At 42.1% G+C, this 20,550-nt stretch overlaps 1 protein-coding gene across 1 annotated transcript in view; it reads left to right on the forward strand.

Moving 5' to 3' along the window:
* Positions 1-18,303, forward strand: part of LOC107388803 (RNA polymerase II elongation factor ELL) — a 29,149-nt gene extending 10,846 nt beyond the window's left edge. The window contains exons 3-12 of the mRNA XM_015964512.3: positions 9,745-9,872; positions 11,273-11,427; positions 13,258-13,499; positions 14,022-14,146; positions 15,014-15,131; positions 16,418-16,874; positions 17,187-17,241; positions 17,593-17,764; positions 17,843-17,887; positions 17,980-18,303. Of these exons, the coding sequence (XP_015819998.1) occupies positions 9,745-9,872; positions 11,273-11,427; positions 13,258-13,499; positions 14,022-14,146; positions 15,014-15,131; positions 16,418-16,874; positions 17,187-17,241; positions 17,593-17,764; positions 17,843-17,887; positions 17,980-18,090 (1,608 nt within the window). The 3' untranslated portion in view covers positions 18,091-18,303. The remainder of the gene's footprint in view (positions 1-9,744; positions 9,873-11,272; positions 11,428-13,257; positions 13,500-14,021; positions 14,147-15,013; positions 15,132-16,417; positions 16,875-17,186; positions 17,242-17,592; positions 17,765-17,842; positions 17,888-17,979) is intronic.
* Positions 18,304-20,550: the final 2,247 nt, after the last annotated feature.

Below are 20,550 nucleotides of genomic sequence, written 5' to 3' on the forward strand. Positions count from 1 at the left end.
TGTCAGGCCTGATTAACACAGTCAGTATTACACCCTCCCCACATATTAACTGCCCAATCTGACCCGTCTGTAAGACACTGTTCTAATCCCTGCAAGAGCTGATTGCATAGTCGAAAGTGCTTTGGTCACAACCGTTGTCCCCGTGTGCTCACACAGGTCTGGAAAGAGTCCCATAGACAGGGTACGCTGCAACCCCCCCATGACTGATAGCCAGGTTACTGGGTCAGGCTATTGTTCTGAGGAGGGGGGTCAGATAGGGTAGCTGGGGAGTCCCCCATGTTTCCATGCATCTCGTCTCTGCAAACATCAAAGATGGGAAATGCTGGAATGACATGCAAACCACTGACATTTTCATCCAGGAAATACCTAAATTCTGCTGCAAAACTTTGTAAACATTTAACATGATATCTCTGAAGCTGAATGACATGTTTATAAGGGTGTTTCTGTATAGTGATGTAAAGTGAGTGCAATTTAAGTTGGCTCTAATCACTGAAAAGGATTTGGTGATTATATCTTAGCCAGCACATTACATATTCAAATTTCTTAGTGGAATTCAAGCATGAGCACCCTCCCCCTCCAACAATAGTCCCAGAGCTGGACTATCGGGTATTAATGAGCTAGCTACAACCACCAGTGGTGGGGGGAGGCAAGATTAAGCCGTTAGTGGGGGTAGGATGTTGGTGAACATGGCAGTCTGGCATGCATCAGGGGTTTCCAGTATCTAGGTCAGAAGGTGATGCCTTTACAGATTTAGGTATGTGTTTCTACCTCCTAGATTAACCTTTTCCTTCAGACTTTACATAGGTTCAAAAGGTCAAGTGTCCAATGACTGCTGACAATTCTGGAGCTTTTATCACAAAAACCCACAACTGGCTACTTTTGATCACTGCCCTGGCTGGCTCAAGTCACGTTTCCTGTAAAGGGGCACTTGCACGGCCACAAAAACCAGAGGAATTCTTCAAATCACTGTCCTGGCATCACTCCAGGGCTCAGCGGTGCCGGGGGCCAAGGCTCCTATCAAGAAATAGCATGCTGAGGTTTTTCGACTGCCGTTTCTCTCCAGCCCTTGCGGCACGTAGCCCTGCTATTGTAAATTGTCTTGCCAAGCTTGTAATCATGCAATGAAAGACACAAACTCTCTCTGGCGTTTAAACTCTACTAAGCAAACTATAAATAACATAAAAAAATTACAGTGTTTTTGGGCCAACTTCCTGTTTTTCTGATCTAGTTTAGAAGAGAGGACTTTAAAGCCTGCTGTGCAAGGAAATCTGCTAGGGTCTGATCAATAACTAGCATCTAGAGTAAGAAATAAGACTCAGAATTTCTTTGAAATCACAGAGGATTAAGAAATACATGCAGTGCTGGTCTAGGTTCCCATGGCCTGGAATTTCACATCTTAGTGCTTGTTTTCCTCTGGGGCTCTGGCAGCACTGCCTGCTAGTTGGCATTATCCGTTTTGTTGGAAAAGGGCCTTCCTTGTGTGTTGCTCTTCTTTAGTAAAGACAGTGTTTAATGTACACAACTCTTAAATATTCTCTCCGTGGTGCTTTCATATGAGTACATGTTACATGAGTGTAATCCCTGGAGAAGATGCACTTTACATTTGAATTGTGCTCTGTTGGGTGTTTTGTTGGTTTAATCTCCATCTCTGCTGATAAAAGTTGAATTAGAGTGGCTGATTCCTGTTTATGACCCTGTCTGCTTTTATGTGCCCAGCTGCCACATAAAGATAGCAGAGTGTAGATGAGGGGAACGTAGAGGTCCTCTTAAAGATATTCTCATGACGACTGTGTGTGAAGGCAAAGCCTCGCTCCCTCCCGCTGGCCCTCTTGATTATTGTGCCATTTCACCCCATGCCTCAGCTGAATCCTTGGGAGACATCAGGACTCTTATCTCACACATCACTGCTCTGACTCTATCCCTGCTTCCCCTCACACTGGAAATAAGCTTCTACACTGTGCAAGTGTGTACATGTGCATGCATCGTTTTTTTTTTCTGGAAGCTAATTTGAATAACAAAAACAGGAATGTGGATTGATCGTCCTCTCCCAGTGGCATAGTGGTGGGAAGGAAAGTTGTGCCATGTGTTTCTGAAAGAGCACACGCAGCTTTATTCATCCAGATGTGTTTGGCAATAAAACCCCCATGTCCTTTGTTTGTTCAAGGCCCTCTGTGTTTTTCAATCATTTTGTATATTTTAGGAACACATTTTATAAGATCTCACTGCCAAAGAGAACTTTTCAGCAGTTAGTTGTAGTGTTATATGGGAACCACTGTTTAAAACCTGGACATCATTTCATTTCTCTAATAATTCAGTCATTCAATAGGTAATTTATCAGCAAATACTGGAAATAATAAAACCTTGTTATTTTGGAGATGTTTGTTTATAGAAGCCTTTTTTTAAAAGTCCTTCAGCTTCATCCAAGTTGACGTTTGGACTTTGACAGAACCATTGCAACACTTTAGATCTTTTGATTTTCTTTTGTATGTTTCTGTCCAAATTTTGTCAAACCATAAGACTCGTGATGTCTGACAACTGGTGGGGGTCGCTTTATAGGTGCAGGCAGTTTGGACCGGGGGGGGCAGGGTAAAAGGGCAGCGAGCTACGGGCGCAAGAAGTTGGGTCGGCTCGGCGTGGCTCCGGCGCTTTCAGACGATGTCCTGGTGACGGAGGAGCACGCCGGGCCTCTCAGTGTCCGCACCTCGCAAGTCCCTATACCGCGGACCCGCCAGCTGTCCACAGCTTAGTCACCATGGCCCACCCTGTCGAGGGTGGGGGTCGCTTTATAGGCGCAGGCTGTTTCAGAACCGGCGGGGCGCACAGGGTAAAGGGGCAGCGAGCTACGGGCGCACGGAGTTTGGTCGGCTCGGCGTGGCTCCGGCACTTTCGGACAACGGCTGGGGTGTCGGGGAGGCTGGGATGCGGGACACACACTGCAGTTGTCCCGACTCCCCTGCCGTTGTCCGAAAGCGCCACGACTCAGACGATGTCAGACAACTGAGACCTGATGCCTGACAACTGAGACCTGAGGATATTTCCTGATGCAGTTTTTCCTGAAACCTGACACTTTTCCCCCATGGTCTGAAGTCTGACACCTGAGGATGTCCTAAAATGTACGCCATACATCAGGCAGTAATCATTGTTAAATTCATAATTATTCTCGGAGAGAGACCAACTCTTATCTGCCCCTGGAAGCCCCGTAATGCATAGCGTCATTTCATTATGGGGTGTCCGTTACACAGTTTATATGCAGGCAGCAGCGCTGCGGCTGCTTAATATAGCAACTAGTTGCATTCTCCCTCAACCCAAATCCTCAGATCATGCATTTTAGCTAAATCGCTAATGGTAACTTGCCTTGCATTGACTGTAGAGTTGTGGGTGACGATCATGCAGATGTGTCATGAGATTTGAAGCATTGCTGCCTTTCACAGACACTTTTTCTGCACGTGCTGCAAACAGGATAGCCATCTTCTATCAACTGTCCCTCGGCATTCTTCAAATATCAAAAAAATGCCCGTACTTCCCACTTTGTCTTCTTTGAGGGATAATAAATGTCCTCCTGAGTGCTGCCGTCTCCTCCTTTGGCCATTATTTCAGCTTTAAGCTGGGCGTACACTGCGACGTTTTAAATTTTTTGAGCCAATTTTCCACTCGTGCGAGAATCCACAAGATCAGGGCGAGTTTTGCGCTGAGCGTCGTGTAGTGTACAGGGGGTTACGAGAGGCGATTAACACTCTGTGACCAGCTACCGTTCAGCAATCATGAGCTCGCACGGACTTCCGGCGTGTTTGATATTTTGCTCGTCCCTCGTGAGGGTATCGCACTGTTGTAGCGGTGCTGCGAGCAGCTGCGACCCAAAAAGTATCAGAACCGCTCACGGCGCATGCGCAATCATGCATCAACACCGCTCGCCCGCTATTTCCCTAATAACACATGTTTGTTTTTATTCCTACAGGGTTTTTTACTCAAAAAGATTGTCAAGAAAGTGTGTTTGTTGTGTTCATGTCAAATTAAACTGATCACAAAACACAGATTTACTTTCTTTATTTCGTTTTCCTCATCCAACCCCCATAAATCCCTGTGTGTCTCCCTGCAGCACTCCCGAAGGACAACGGGCAAGACAAAAAAGTCTGACGTGTTGTGTAAAAACTGCTATTTTTAGCAAATTTTTTAGGGCCGACGTGTTGCTACCAGACGTACAGTGTGAGCAGTCAGGTCGCATCCGAGAACTGGGTCGTACAATGTGAGCACATGACTCGTGAGATCTGCCCTGCGAGGAAGTCGTACAGTTTGAGCTGAAGTTGAGTGCTACGAGTGAAAAAGTCGCACAGTGTCCGCCCAGCTTTAGCTTCAAGAAAGTTTTGGTTGTAAACAACAAAGTGCGCATGTGCCGGCAACTTCAGCAGATGATACGGTGGCTGGTAAGGGTCACCACGTCTACACCGCAGCCACGGTAATCCACTGAGATAATATCTTTTTTAGAAAACAAGACGGTTGTTATTATTATCAACTTTTTTACCAGGGTTTACCGCTACACCAGTTACCGTGACAACCCTAGTCACCATCTAATGCAAATATATCTGAAAGAAAACCAAGTTGCACGTGTGTTGAAAATGTATACTCTGCAATAAACTGAATCCATTTCCAACAGTTCTGTAGGATATAATTGGTGCCATCTTCAGCCATCCATGTCTAAAGAGGAATGCACCTATGAAGAGGGGGAAGTGTGGAGGGCTGGGAGACAGCGAGCATTTGTTGAGGTTGACAAGCCTCTTTGAAAAAAGACAGATTCTGCCTGGCATAACAGGCAGTACCTTGGGGGATGTTCGACAGTTGCCTATCCCCATATCCCTGCACTAATTTGCGTCCCCCCCTCCATCCTCCTTCTCCTTTTGCTTTTCCTATATCTACCAACCCCCTTCAATGAATAGATCCTCAAGCATCACATCCAAGGTCTTTGAAAGCACAGCTTTGTGGCCACGTGTTTTGTTTTTAATTCGGATATGCAGACGAGTTGTAGATCATGATTGGTGCTGGAGAACAGTGACTGGGGCCAATTGCTGTTTAATGATACCCAACACCAATGCACTTGCTGGATAGCAAACTTTAGTTGAATGTTTCCTTCCATCAGAAACATAAAAACCCTTCTGATCCTTATTAGATCATTTGTCTGCCATTTGGAAAGCTAAGTAAATAATACAGATTGATCTGAGAATGCATACTTCAGCCATAATTGCCCTCCACCTCTGCATACTTGGTTGCACATTCCTAGAGGAAGAATATCTTGGGGCCATCTTTAATGCACCGACTCCACTGGGAGTCACTGCCACCCCTATCGCATCCGTGCACACACACCCAAACCTTCTATCCCTCCCTTTACCACCCAGCAACACACAGAGACACGTCCCTGCTGTTCATGAATAATCCAGGCAGCCCGATCAGGGCATTGCACACAGCTTTGTGGGGAGAGAGCTAGAACAAAAGACGGGCAACTCACAGAGCAGCTATGGCTGAGTAGGCTCAGATGAGAAGACAATGGTAACTAGTGTCACTACACAGGAGCAGGAGGCTAAGACTTCAGGGTAAATCACATTTCCATGCTCCCGTCTCTGTGCTGCCATGACAAACACCAGAGCTTTCTTTCTGCACAGCAGAGTCAAACTATCCTCTCATCTTTTCCCTGCAGATGTTTGGCCTTTATTCAGCAAAGCAGAGCTCTGGCAAAAAGTAGCTCACATCATTTACTGTCTCTTCGAATCAAGAAGAACTTTTATTCTGACCAGAGAGAACAGTTTAGGATTGCTGAAAGAAGAAGTTACAGATGAAGTTTTACCAAGATGCAGCAATATTGACCCTAGTACTTGTTCGACTGCTGAGCCCCCCTGCAGGGATTTTCTGTTCCAGCCCAGCTCACACCTTCTAACAGCTTGAAAGTATTTGACATCTCCAAACACACGAGGCCAGGATTAGCAGATGTGGCTGGGCTGCAGCCACAGAGGCAGTTATTGTATTAGCCTGTGCACACGTATGGGGGAACGGGGTGGGGGTGTTAACATTTGGTAGCTCTGATTGTAACAGTCCAACAGTTTTACTAAACTTGTGTTGTGATAATGAGAATTACTGCAAATAATAAACTGACACATGTTGCTGATGTGCCACTCTGATCTGGATAAATGCCAATTAAGTTTCTTTCTGCATAATAAACATCGGATTAAACCATCAATATTCATTATTAGTTAATTATAATGTAACGCAAAGGCAATTTAATGAATTTTTAATTTCATTATGAGCTGGAAGAAGAATGCAAATGCGGTAGTACTTAGTTTAATAATCAATGATAATGTTTACATTGGAATAATAAATATGCTGGAAATATTTAAATTTTAAAACTGCAGTTTTAGCCAAAAAGCTATATATATATATATATATATATATATATTTTTTTTTTTTAAATAAGCAAACACCTTAAAACTGATGTTTCTTTTCTACTTTTAATTACATCTTTAGGATATAAAAAGGGGACTTCTTAAATGTGTGCAGTGCGAGATTTAAATATAAACAATGTGCAGCTTCAGCTCTTAGAGAAACTCATGTAGTTTGTAACATGTACACACAGCATTCGACCTAGGGGCGCTGCAGCTGAACATCTCCCAAAGCGCTGGCTAGTAATCCTGACTTACTAGTTGTGTCTTAAATGTTGCTTTTCCAGTTGATGAAAAGTGAAGTTTTGCATATTTTCACAGCTTCATTTTTCCTGTGATAGAGGGACTGATGGAAGGATATAAGCTTTACCTAAATGAGATAAAAAGGCAACACACACATCATTCACAGACCCTCATTGCCTCTAAGGGATCGTGGGGGCCAAAGCTCCATATGGAAATCCCTGTGACTCACTGACTTTATGTAAATCCACACCTACTGCTTGACCTTCAGGCTAACAAACCTGTTTGCTGATGATGCACCGTTGATTAAATAAATGAAATGTCAGAGCTGATCCCGTCAGGGTGGATGGTGAGATGATAAAAGGTTGGCTGTGATGATTAGTGTATTCTGTGGTGCTGATAGTTGTAATCTGTAAACGTCTGGCTGTTGACACTACACTACATCTGCTGAGTTGGCTCGACTAGCTGCTGGTATGCAACGAAAATAACACAGATCAACCAGGTAATAGGATTATGGATACAGCTGTGGAGGGTTGCACTAAAAAGCTGCAATTATGGGTTCTGCACAGTTGTTCTCTCACATAAAGAAATTACCTTACAGACGTGGTTCCCAAACATCAGCTTCTAACTAACGCCCCATCATAGATGCGTGATCACAGCTATTGTTTTTTTTTAAAGGGGGGTAATGAAAAAAAAAACACATAGTTGCAACAACCAACTCATTTGGCACTCATCTGGCAATGTTTTGTTTTATTTATAAAAGAAGCTATTAGCAATAATTTGCACTTATTTCTGGACACCATCTCAGGAACTCTTGTTTGGGTCAAGAACTAAAGTGGGCTGCCACAACTTGAGTGAGTTCGTTGTGACATTTCTTGTAAAAGTTTAAATCGTTCATTTCTGTTTATTTATAAAATTCAAATTCTAAACAAAAAAAATCTCCTTAGTGTACTGAAGAAAAAGGCAAACAAGTCCAGTTCAACTAAATACAATAGAACCTGGATCAGATTAAGGCAAAAAATATATATACATGGACATTTATAAAAACTTTAAAAAAATAGTATCACTGTTTCAGTTTTTTAACATTTAAGTTTCTATATAAAACCACCTTCATTCCTCAGTGTTGATGAGTCAGAAGTAGTTTGATATGTGTCCGTGCAGTTATGAGAAATGTGAGGAAAAGGTCATGCATTTTCACATTTATCATATACTTTATAAGTCACTTGTATACCAACATGCTAACATTAAAAAATAGTTTTGGTTTTACTTTGTAAAAAGTCATAGCAAGGTAATTAAAGCACTTACATGACATTTATTCTAGGTCAGTTTACTCTGCTCTGTTCAGTCTGTGCACCGGCTGCTAACCATCAGATCAAACCTTTTCCTCTGTGGTTCAGGTATCATGTAGTCATCTGTTACTCACTCACCACTTTCAGGGCAACAGACTGATCTGGGATCAGATAAAGAGGTGCTAGTTGAGGATCTGGGAACGGACGGGTTAAATGGCATATGGTTATGAAGCCTGAGAAGGAAGCTGTGAATAAAGTGGTGGTTGGGAGGGGCTTCGACCTCTGAACAGTCTGACCTGAGTGACATTGATTAGAATTAGAATATGAAGTGTGCACGGTGGCATGGATCGGGGTGACATGCACATATAATGCATGTCTGGAGGGGGTCTGAAACGGCTGCTGTCCCTGAAAGATGGGACGTGGTGGCACTATTGCAATGCTAAATGTGCACTTTCATGTTCTCACAAAGCTTTGATTTAACCTCCCTCTCATTTGAAACTAGTTTCACTGAATCCTTACATCCTTCATGGCAGATTTGACTTAAACCTTTTAAAGTATTAATATATTTTGAGATCGTGGCTTATTTCTTTTAGTGCATTTGCTTGTTGAGGGTTTTATTTTTTTTATGGGTCTCAATTACCATAAAAACCTCAAGAGACACACGTATGACTCCACTTTACTGCATAATTGTAACAGCCTGACATAAATAGGTCAAAATTAATGGTCAGCTGTGTCTTAAGTGTCCCCATCCTGTGCAGCTTTGCGTTTTGTGTTGACATGGGTGGACTTGTGCACATGAAGGAAAGCTGGAGGCGGGTGGGGGGCAGGGTGAATGGCATGCGTTGGGTTTTAAAGGGGAGGAGGGGTGTCAAGGAAAGGAGGCTGTTGATTGGCTCGCAGTTGCAAAAAAATGCTTATGGCTTTGCTGCATGACTGGGCATTTGTGACAGCTAAAGTCCTGCCTATCACATCTGCCAGGGGTGGGGGGTGCAGTGCCGTCAGACACAAGGCTTGCTGATAAATCACACACAAGATTTAGCTAAATGGGTCGTTTACAGTTTAAAACAAACTTGGGTTTGAGCATGCTTTTGTAAATCTGGGACACGCCATCGATTGGAAAAAGTGTTCGTTTTCAGGCTGAGACACAGCTGCAGGCGACGTAGAGGCAAGCCACCACCCAGCGTGCTTTAAAGGACATATTACCTGTGGGTTAATGACTTTCTATGTTCAACTATCCTTTTACTGGAAGTGGGTTTTTAGGTCATTTTATGTAACGGCTCACTAACAGAGATCGACTTTGTGCTGTTGTTGTTGTTTTTTTGTTGTTTTTTTTACCGTGAGGAAGCAACGAGCAGAAGGAATCTAAAAGGCCTTCCTGTGCGTTTTTGTTTTTTCGACCTTCAGACAGGATTCTGTCCCGACACACGAGGTCATCGTCTTTGACCTGGGAGGTGCCTTGCTAACTTAGTGGCTCAGCCCGCATGGCGGATTATTTAGGTGGCATTTATTGGACTGGGAAGCATAAAAAAAACTTGTGCTCATAGGTTTTCTTTACTTTTGAGACATTTCAGTTCAGGCAGATTCTGTGAGCGATAAAACACACTTATTACATAACCGCCGCTCAAAATAGCAAAGCTTGCGGATTTAGACTGAAATTCCTAAATGTTAAACATTAACTGTTCACTTAGTTAAATACTTACTGCTGCTTTCATTCTATGCATATATTAAACCACCAAGAAATGTCTCTTACAGATTGAAAATTGTTGTTTTGTGTATCTGTTTGTCATGTATAGTTCATAAAGATCCCAGCGCCGAGCCCCGAGTCTCCAGAGGGATTCAGGGTCTTCTCGTTTTACCTATCGAGTGACAGCAAAGACAAGCCTCAGTCCAGCTTTGACTGCATTCACCAGTACGTCTCAGGGTAAGCAGTAACTCTTTCCACTGTCGACCACAAACGGAATTTGAAGTAAACCCGGTGTCAGGCTGAGACCACAGGGCTTGACCAGATACTGACCTCACTCTCCCTCCTCACCCTCACAACAATGGACACCATGAGGCCAAATTTAGCGGCGGTAATACCTACAGGCTGTCACACCACATCTCAAAGGTGTGACAACAAACAGTTGCGTAGAGTCAAAGAGCAGTTTGGTGCTCACAAGATGCCTCTGCACTTGTCATAACTCCAAATAAATATCTGATATTTGCTCCACATTGATGCAAGTTTTTGTTTCCTATTCAGTCACAAAGTGTCTTAATTTAGCCAGTTTTCTGCAATTTACTTTATTCAAAATGTGGTCATGAACCCCTTGTCTCATAGAGATGGGTTTCAGGTGACGACTATTGGGAGGAAATTTGTCTGGCAAATTTTTTTTAACGTTTAAATATCAAACGGCACAACAGTGAGGCCCTCGAGACTTGCGTAAGCAAATGAACCACTCCCACAAATGTTTCTAGACCTTTTGGAAACTCCCCCTAAAGCTTACCTTGCTATTTGACTACAACAGCTACGGTCCAGTAACAAACTGGTTTAAGAATATAGCAGCTTTTTATTCTTCTTTTGGCTTTTTGAGCACTCCACTTCAGAAACAGGACAACAAACTACGCATGGAAACAATAAACGTTGTGTTTAATTTAAGGTGTGGAACACTGAAAAAACATTATTTGATGATTATTTTTTTATTATAACCAATCACTGAGTTTTTCATGGAGGCTGAACATGAAAATAGTCTCCCTAACCTAACTGCTGCATTAGCTTCTGACAGAAAATTGACTGTGAAACTCTAGGATTTGAAAATCCTGGCAGATCAACCTCACACTGTCCCTTAACATTCATGGACTCACACATCTTGACTCACAACGAGGAAGGCTGTTGTTGGTTTAGCGTCCAGGAGACAGCAGAAAATGTCTTGGCTAGTAGAAGCTAACCGTTAGCATTAGCAATTCCACAACACAGCAGAACTCCTCCAGACTTGTGTTATTTGTGGAAATCATCAACGTTGCCAAGCAAACAGAGTCATTGGTAGAGTTTTGATGCTGTTAGCCAACCAAAGGCGAGATGTATAAAATATCAGGAGATAAGCCATGTTCTGCCACTCTTTCCTCCAGCTAACTCCTCTGTGCTGACACAAGCACTTCTGGGCTTTTCCTCCCAGAGTACGACTTACAAGGCATTCATTCCTACTAGAGACCACTGCAAATGCATTGATTAAACAAGTGCTCAACACATTTAAGCATTTAAAATAAACACAATGTTTTTTTCCCTTTTCAGATAAATGTTGAGCTAACTGAGCTGAGCCTCTCATAAGTTTTCCTTCCACACAGGGAAGGCAGGGATCACCTGGAGAGCCAGGGCAGCATTCAAGACAAAATCACAGTTTGTGCCACAGACGACTCGTACCAAACGACCCGGGAGCGCATGTCTCAGGTGGAAAAGGACATCTGGAGCCGAACAGCAATCGAAATCAAACCAGGGCCAAGTATGTTTTCTTTTTTTACTCAGGAAACACCCAGACTGTTGCCTCTCTCTATCCCCCGTTAGCAAATACCTCGTAAAGTGAAAGTCATCCCCTCACAGTAAAGAGCTTTATCGCAGTTATTTCTGTATGAGTAATACTTCTTTTTCTCACAATGTTGCTTATATGTTCACCAGATTGCTCAGACTTGCCCCCGACTTGCCCGCCAGTTCTATTAATGTGATTGAGTTTCGCAGAAATCCGCCTGAACGTGTTGATGCTGATGAGGCTTTAGCAAAAATTTAATTACAGTGACTTGAAATTCAATTAATTTCAATTTGCTTAAATTGTTCTACAAAATACAGCTCATCGTGTTGACTTGCATAACCTGGAGCTATCTGTGCTTCGTGTCTCCATTTCACTATTAAGCATATTGCTTTTGCTGTTAGTACTGTGCTGCTAATTTAGTTTATTTATTCAATAGAACATACTAGAAAAAAGCCATATTTTTATGTTAGAGTGGATCTCGAAACCAGCTTTTATGTCGCTGTGAGGATTTTATTCACAATAAACTCTGTAAATGTTGAAAAACACCTGAAACTCCTAGACCGGACATTCCAATTTAAACATCTCTTCCCATGCATGTTAACGCCCCTAACTTCTCTGAGAAGAAGAGAGAAAAAAAAGGTTTACAGCTCACAGCATGAGCCACGTGCTGCGGGGAGTGCACAGTTGTTTTGTGGTAACTTTCCATCTTTTTACGATGCAGTAATGATAAACTTATCAGGAAATGTGTCTCTGCCGCACCAATTCACAATTACAGGTTGAAAGTGGAAAAACGTCCAGCATTTAGATAATAATGTGTGATTTCATGTTTGGTTGCATTCAGCAGAAAAAAAAATTAAGAGTTGACCACCAGGCTGCAGAAATATGAGCACACCTGGAACCAAGTTGTTTATTTTTAAATATGAATTGTCTACGTCTCGTAAAAACAACATGCAACATGTTAAATCCTGACTTGCTGTCATACGTCAGGTGGGAAAGTACAACAAAGACTTTTGAAAATTACCACCAAGTTTGTCACAATGAAGCGGAGGCTCCTGTCGCTGCTTGTCTAGAATGTTGCAGTGCAGGTTGTTCTGCCAGAGACTATAGAAATAGTCCAAAAACAACTAGATGCTGTTTTAGTGCTCATAACTTTAAGGAATCCCTACCACTCACCTGCTTTTAATGCCAGAGCTGCAAACGAAGGTCATCTTTGCTAATAAATTATAAAGCGCGTTAATCTGATAGACATCACAAATCTATTGAGCTATGAGAAGTCTGTTCTGCAGCAGGAAGAAATGGCTTCCCTGTAATTGCTACACTTTTCTGTTTACATAAAGGCAGACAAGGTCTCTCTCCACGGCCTCTGCACATGGACAGCGAGAGGTGCACGAGCACAGCGCCCTTCTTCACGTGTTTGTGCATGTAAAGTGCTCTCTCAAAGTGGGCAGCAGCTGCAGTCTTATCAGTCACACACAAAATTTCACAAAGTTGACTGCATGAGAAGAGAGAGATACAGTAATAATGAGGAGCATTGTCTCGCTGTCTCTCATGTGCAGGCATGCCTTTTAAATTGAGGGTGTGATTTGTATATCTGCCCCGAGGACTGGATTAGGAATGATATGCTCGCTGTGCTTTTTACTGGATGCTTTCAGCGTTTGTAAACCCTGTTATCAGATCATTTTAAAGCTCTTTTCCGGTTTTGTTTAGTAGATCTCTCTGTTAAAAAAACAAACAAAAAAAAACTTCCCTTTTCACTAATTTGTCTCAAAAGTTTAAACAGTTTTGTCGTTTCCGTTTCGATTGTAGGTAAGTGTGTGAAAGTCCAGAGAAAACCAGCTCTGGTATCGGGCTCCGACGGCATTAACAAGCACTCCCCCAGCAACAAGAGAAGCCTGATTTCAGGCCCTGTGGTACACCGACCTCTACGGGACCGCATCATTCACCTCCTGGCCTTGAAGCCCTACAGGAAGCCCGAGGTGCTCCTGTGGCTGGAGCGGGAGCGGGCCAGTCCAAAAGACAAGGTTGATCTGGCCTCAGTCCTAGACGAGGTGAGCATCTGGTGGATTGCGTTGCACACAGATTCCCCGATATTGATGCAATTAGAAAGGAAATAGCAAATTTTGATTATTTTCAGAGTCTGAAACTGATCTGAGTCATCAAAGGAGTGCAGTGGAGCTGAAAACGTTGCGTTAGCATCACCTACCTAGATGTCTTTTAGGCACATTTCCTGTGTTCACAATGTTTGAGTGTGTCACTACAGTCATCAAGTGGGAACCTGTGCAATCACTGGTAACTGTAATTAGTGCTATGCTTTAATTATCTTTGGATGAGAAGATTGTGTTTTGACAGAAGAAGGGTGGGGTGATTCCTGCTGGGACTACTTTCAGAATTGAAAGAGCAGGGTTGTTGGTTTTGGGCACGTGTCGACAGAAACCAAACAGAATCACTGTGTCGAGGGGGGAAAGAAAAGGTTTTGGTGCTTTTATAACTTCACATGACCTTTTTTGTTTCCATCTGCAGTCATTTCTGTGTGTATTTTCTAATATTTGGGGGACTTGTTGGTGTTTCAGGTTGGTAAACTGAATCCTAAAGACCACAGCTATTCTCTGAAGGATGAGCTGTACAGACAAGTCCAGAGAGACTGGCCTGGATATCTAGAAGAGGAGAAGCAGCTCATAAACAGGCTTCTGATCAGGTAAAAAGGAAGTCAGTCAAAAAATGCTAAAGGGTTTATTTTTATTTTTCTTGCACAAAAAAAACTGAAAATATGACAATTTCCTATATAGTTCCTCATAGGTGTCTTTTTGGCAAATGCGTTAGCTACATTATGATAGCACACACATGGAGTGTTAAACAGGACTCATAATAGATCGCGCAGAGATAAATGCACAGTCAGTGAACCGATTTCAAGACAAAAGGCCGGTTTATTAATGTGGACGTCCGCTGAGATCATTTAAAAGTGGAGCCTCTAAAACGGCTGCCCCTCTGCACCGATAAATCTCATAGTCGACGCATCAAAGCATGAAAACGTTTCGCTGCACCATGCTGCCAAACTGCTGAGCTTTTCAGCACGACCTTCCTCACCTCGTACGTCTATTCAGGCTGCCAGTAAACATGCAAACTATGTGCTTCACCAGCATTCTGGAAAAAGAGCCAGTCCTGCTGGCAGATTTCCAAATACAATAAAGTCATTTTAACCAGGAAATATTAAAATCTGTCTTTATAAAGCCGTTCTGCACACAGCATCTGTTAAAGGAAGGAGCTGTAGGAAGCAGATTAACAGAAAACTGGGTTTGGCCATTCAGGGTTAAATCTGCTGCCATTGTTCTTACCAGTAAGCGTTTGGCTGCTGGGAGCTGACAGCTAGTTGCATAATTCTCTCCTGGAAAGGTTTACTTTTTCACAATAGTAATCACTCATCCTGTTGCACATAGACAGACCTACCAAAGTAAACTCCATGACTGCATGACTGACATGCGGCCTCTTCCTGTTTGGCTTTACAGACCATTTACCTCCAAGTCACTGTCTAACCCACGGTGCTGTGCTCTAAATCTTTCCCCAGGAAACTTCAGCCACCCCACAGTAGCCAGTTAAGGAGCCCCCAGTCCAACCAGTCGTTCCACAAGACTCTCTCTGGGGACTCGCCATCACGACTCAGCCCTGCCAAGAATCTCTCTGTGGTAATTAGTCAAGCAGCACATTTGTCTCCTTCCTCCATTTTTTCCTTCAAGACCAAGGATGGGGCACTTCCTCTTCATCAAGTAACCTTCTGGTTTCCTCGTGCAATTATACGTTTAGCCTAAAAATAGCCCTTACTGGAATTAAAAAGGTTCAGAGTTGTGGGAAATAAACAAGTTTAGATCCAGTGACCATACGTTTAGTCCAGTCACCATACGTTGTGAGATTGACGTACATGTTTTACAACAAATCTGACAGCCCAAGTTTGTCACACAAGCATATGCTGTCAGATCACCATGCATTTTTACGATGTATGACACTTTGGAGGGTCAATTTACCTGTCAGATCATCATACACTTTGTATGACTGTCGTTTGTATGCTGAACTGACAACTCCTCAGAAAAAAGCGGGCGTTTAGATGAATGCGAATGTGTGCGCATGCACATAATCTGTCAGAACACCGGAAGCAAAGACCAGCATCATTTTAATGTTCTGTATGATAAAGATAAATCAGATTGATTGGGAATTACCCATTAGCCTGTTATCAAACAAGAAATAAACTATAAATTTAGAGTGTATTACTGGTTTTGAAAAAACAAATTAAATTAGTGCAATTTTAGCTGGACTCCAACAACACAGGTGTGTGAGTGCATGCGTGTATGTGTGTGTGTGTGTGTGTGTGTGAGTGAGTGAGTGACCTAATTCTTGACCTACCATTGTGGGTTTCTTCAATGGATGTGGTGAGTGAGCATTAGGAGGGAGTGGCTTATTACGAGATATTTTCTAGACATGTCCTCCGACTCGCTTGACTGATCCTGATAAAGCAGTTAAGTTACGGTAGTCAAACAGAACGTTTCCTCACATTATTCCATCTCTACACAACAAGTAGCTGCAGGAGATTTGATCTTTTTCTCACCTGGTTGAGGAGAATCGTTGTTTTCCACCACACCTTCTCTCTGCTGAGACGGTCATCATATTGCATTCTGGAAAAAGTCCAAGGAACACCCCCACCCCCCTCCCTGTTTGTTGTATTTGTGTTCCACCCCTCTACTTCCTTGTTCTATAATTAGCTGCAAGATTAAATCTTTAACATGTTTATGTGAGATATGGTTTTTATAGCTTGATCTTCATCACAGGCATGAAAGAGGATGCCAGTCTAAACGTCTCTCAATAAGAAAATGAATTCAGCATAATCTAACATAAATGGGACATTTTTGCATGTGTTTTAAAAACTTAGCATTTATTTGGTCATTTTTCTTAATTTTTTTTCTCTCTTTATTTCCTCTAGAAACGCCCACTCGCCTTGGACCCATCCAACATTCAAACCCCCAAAAAGCAAAGGCGGTCAGAAGACTGTCTGCCCCTGCAGTCACCCTCTCACATCGACTGTGGCGCCAACGGGGCCCGTAGTTCCTTCAGCCATGAAAACTCTTGTGCACAAATCAAAACCGAGTTCAACAAAAGCAACAATCACCTTCAAGGCAGCCCCAATGGCCTGGACTCACCACACAAACTCAACTCATCATCGCGTTTTTCCCAACTAGAGCGGACAGAAGCAGCTCCCACTTCGCCTAGCACTAAGCCCCCACACAGCGACGCCTCCGCGTGCACTGAACAGCATCTTGCCAACGGTCATCTTAAAAAGAAAAGGTCCAAAAAACACAAAGACAAGGAACGAGAGTGCTTAAAACCCAACTGGATAGAGACGAGTCCAGACCTGAAGCACAACCAAGAAAACTTCAAAGGTAAAAGTCAATAAAACCCTTTCAGACCTAATTTAACACATTTCATCCTCTCATTCAGTCAAAGCAGCGAAGGCCGTGACACTGACTCCTTTCAGCCTGTTGATGATTGACTGTAGAACAGCTGGATGACCTATGGTCCATCAAGTCAGCAGGCAGCTTTACCGCTGACATCACAGCCTGCCCTGGACTGAATCTCTTATCTGTGACTGTGTTAAACGACTCTTAGCCTTGCTATAATGGACACATCATCACATCTACTGGCAGACTGTGCTAAAACATTTTTCCTTCCATGTTTGTTTCTGTTTTATCCAGCTGCAGAGCGCGATGGACAGAAAACACCAGCAGAGGAACTTCCCGACTATTTAATGTAAGATTAAATACACTTAGCATGCTCCCACATTCAGTAACTAACTGATTCTAGGTCAGTTATCGGGATCTAGAAGTTTAGAGAAAAATAAACAAGCCTGTTTTTTTTAAGTTGAGTTTTATCTGCAAACGTTTAAATAACTGAGGGACGAGTCGCAAAATGAGCTGCGAAAAACTTAAAAAAGCCTCATGTCTTATATTTTTACATCTGGTTAACACCCATGCCCTTTAATCAGAAAGTGTGCAGCGCCCTCTAGTGGAAGTACTGAAAAACAGCCTGGCCTCTTCAGACCTTCAGACCTTATTATTTTGAAAATAAAAGTAATGTTTTTTTTTTTTTCTTGTTTGTCAGAAAATACACGGCCATAACGTTGCTGGGGCAGCGTCAGCAGTATAACGACGACTTTTGTGCCGAGTACGATGAATACAGAGCTCTCCACGACCGGATCGGAGCGATCACAGAAATGTTTGTACAGTTGGGCTCAAAGATCAACACGCTCTCTCCGGGAACACAGGAGTACAAGGTACCGACTGTACAGAGAGTCTAGTGGATACAACAAAAATAACCCCAGGTCTAACCCCCTTTTCTCTCGTTTCTTCAGCTTATGGAGGAGCAAATACTACAGAAGTACAGAAAGTACAAGAAAGTAAGAACTTTTGAAATTTTGAACCTGTAAACTGACTTTTAGGTGCCTGATGTGATAAATAAATTGCATTTTTTTATTTTTTTATTCTCCAGAAGTTTCCTGGGTATCAGGAAGAGAAGAAGCGGTGCGAGTATCTCCATAAGAAACTGTCGCATATCAAAGGCCTGATCGCGGATTACGACCGATCACAGGGACTGTCATAGTAACCGCCCTCCACCCTCAGCAGGGTGCAACACAACTGGACCAAAAGACTCAAAGCAGACCCAAATACTGCTCAGCTGGGTCCACAGGTTGCTGAGACACTATTCACTTTACTCCTCAGAGTGTTACTGGAATGGAGGAGCGAGGATCTTCTCTGTTTTTGTTTGTTTTCCTCGTTTTGAAGTGGGCTAAGACCACCTACTCGTGATCAAATGTTACCCTTTAAATCTGGACTCTGTTCTGCTGTAGAGTACTCGGATTACTCCGACATGTGTAATCCATCCTGCCAAACGGCATCATTTTCAACTAGTTTAAACTTAAAAGTGTCTTTTTGAGTATTTAATTAATGGTACAATCAATCTTAGAGGAATGCAAAAGCTACTAAAGTCTTTATATTTAAATACAAAATAGTTTGTGCACTTGCTTCCTGCAGGTAGAAAATTAAATACATTTAGATGCATCAAATACTAATTTGTTATGATAAGAATATCACGTATCGAGATCGTGTTTATCAGCGTATTATAAGGCTATTTAAATGAGATTTAATCTAACAAGAGGTGATTTAATTCTGTATTTCTGCAGACTTGGTGGGATACAAACTGCTACAGAATCTGTGGTTTGAACACGTGGCTTTGAGCTTTAATCAGATTTTCATGTAGCTGTTGGTCCTTTTTTTATTTCTCAGAAATCTTTAAACACCGTAATGCTCATTTTAGGACATCTGATCAGTTTCACTGAAACGTAGCCTACAGAACTAATAACTGCCTTGCTTATTGTGAAAAGAATAACTCTGATCAGCTTGTCCACTGAGAGTTAAGATTGCAGGTTTTACTCTTGGAGAAATCGTCCTGTTTACACTTTAGATGCTTTAGAGCAGGGGTGTCAAACTCATTTTAGCTCAGGGGCCACATTGAGGGAAATCTAGTCCCAAGTGGGCCGGACCGGTAAATTAAAAACAACTTCAGATTGTTTTCTTTGTTTTAATACAATCAATATAAAACAAGGCTGGAGCCTGAGGGCAGTGTATCCAAAATAGTACAAGTAGAACACCTGAAGTGTACTTGAAAATTTGAAAATAATAAAAAAATCAATCAATAAATTAAAAAAAAATTCCTTAGTGATTCAGAGCTTACAGATCGCATGGCTAGATCAGTTTCATGCAGCACTTAAAGTATATTTGACTCATTTTACTTAATATCTTTTAGCTTTCACCAGCACATCAATAACAGAAGTCACATCCTGAGTGGCGGCCAACTTCAGGATGTTATTCAAGTTCTTGTGTGAGCCTTGAGCGCAGCTTTGTTTTATTTATACTCATTACAGAGAAAACTTGCTCACAAAGATAAGTTTATTTTCACTCTACATTGTAAAGTATGAAAATAAAGTTTACACAACCATCTCGCGGGCCGGAATTAACCCGTTTGCGGGCTGGATGCGGCCCGCGGGCCGCATATTTGGCACCCCTGCTTTAGAGCTCACAGGGTATTTAGCTTGGTAATGGGCCGAGTCGTCGTGTATTTTATTCCACTGGTTTAACTGGAGTTAAATGTTTATCGTCAACATGTTATTCAGATGAATGTGACAGAACATCTCAGACTTACACCTGGAGTTGCTCTCGTCTATTAGCCCAGGCCCTCCTTTAGATTTAGAGACGATGTTTTCAGTTCCCTCGCTGTTGCTCAGGGGAATGATGCTGGCGTTTCCCTCGACATGTACAGATTTTTCAGACATTTCCATTTGGTTGTTGTTCCTAAAAAATGCCCGTGGTTTTATTTTTCCATATCTTAAGCGTACTCAGACCATTTCTGTCTTACTGGTGCAGAACTCGTCTTTTCTGTGTTGTTTTACCACAAATGTCTTAAATATTTTTTTAGCTTCAATTTTCTTAATGTACCGTCCTGTTTTATCCAACACTACAATCAAAAGGCAGAATCTTTGCACGACTATTTATTAAAAAAAAACCTGTTTAGCTTCTGATTTCGCAGTAAAAATTGTATGAATTCAAATATTTAGCAGCTCCTTTGCAATCAAATGAGTTTTTTATTCAGACCTCTGGTATGTTTGAAGGATTTCTAGAGTAGCAGGAAGGAGTTGCTCTTAGCACATATGGACATGTCCAATAAATATTTATTAGCACTGACCACTGGAGTAATAAGGACAGTGACCCCTGGAAGTGTTTAGCATGTTTAAGCACTACATTTGTTGAAAGGACAAGTTTTTGTAAAGGTCCGGTACACCAAACAAAAATACTAAAAATCAGCTTATTGGATCTTTTCTCAGGACATATGAAATATTTTTATGCATCTAGACAAAAAATGTCCTGTTATGTATAAAACATCAGAGAATGACTTTTAAGAGCGACCTGTGTGGGTTTATTTGGTACTGTAGGTGGTACAGTTGCATTAAAAATAAGAGTACAGGATTCAGTTTTTCAAAATAATGTTTTTGTATTTTGCATAGTT

The sequence above is a fragment of the Nothobranchius furzeri genome, chromosome 4, assembly GCF_043380555.1.
Source record: "Nothobranchius furzeri strain GRZ-AD chromosome 4, NfurGRZ-RIMD1, whole genome shotgun sequence".
In the NCBI taxonomy this organism is placed as follows: Eukaryota; Metazoa; Chordata; class Actinopteri; order Cyprinodontiformes; family Nothobranchiidae; genus Nothobranchius; species Nothobranchius furzeri.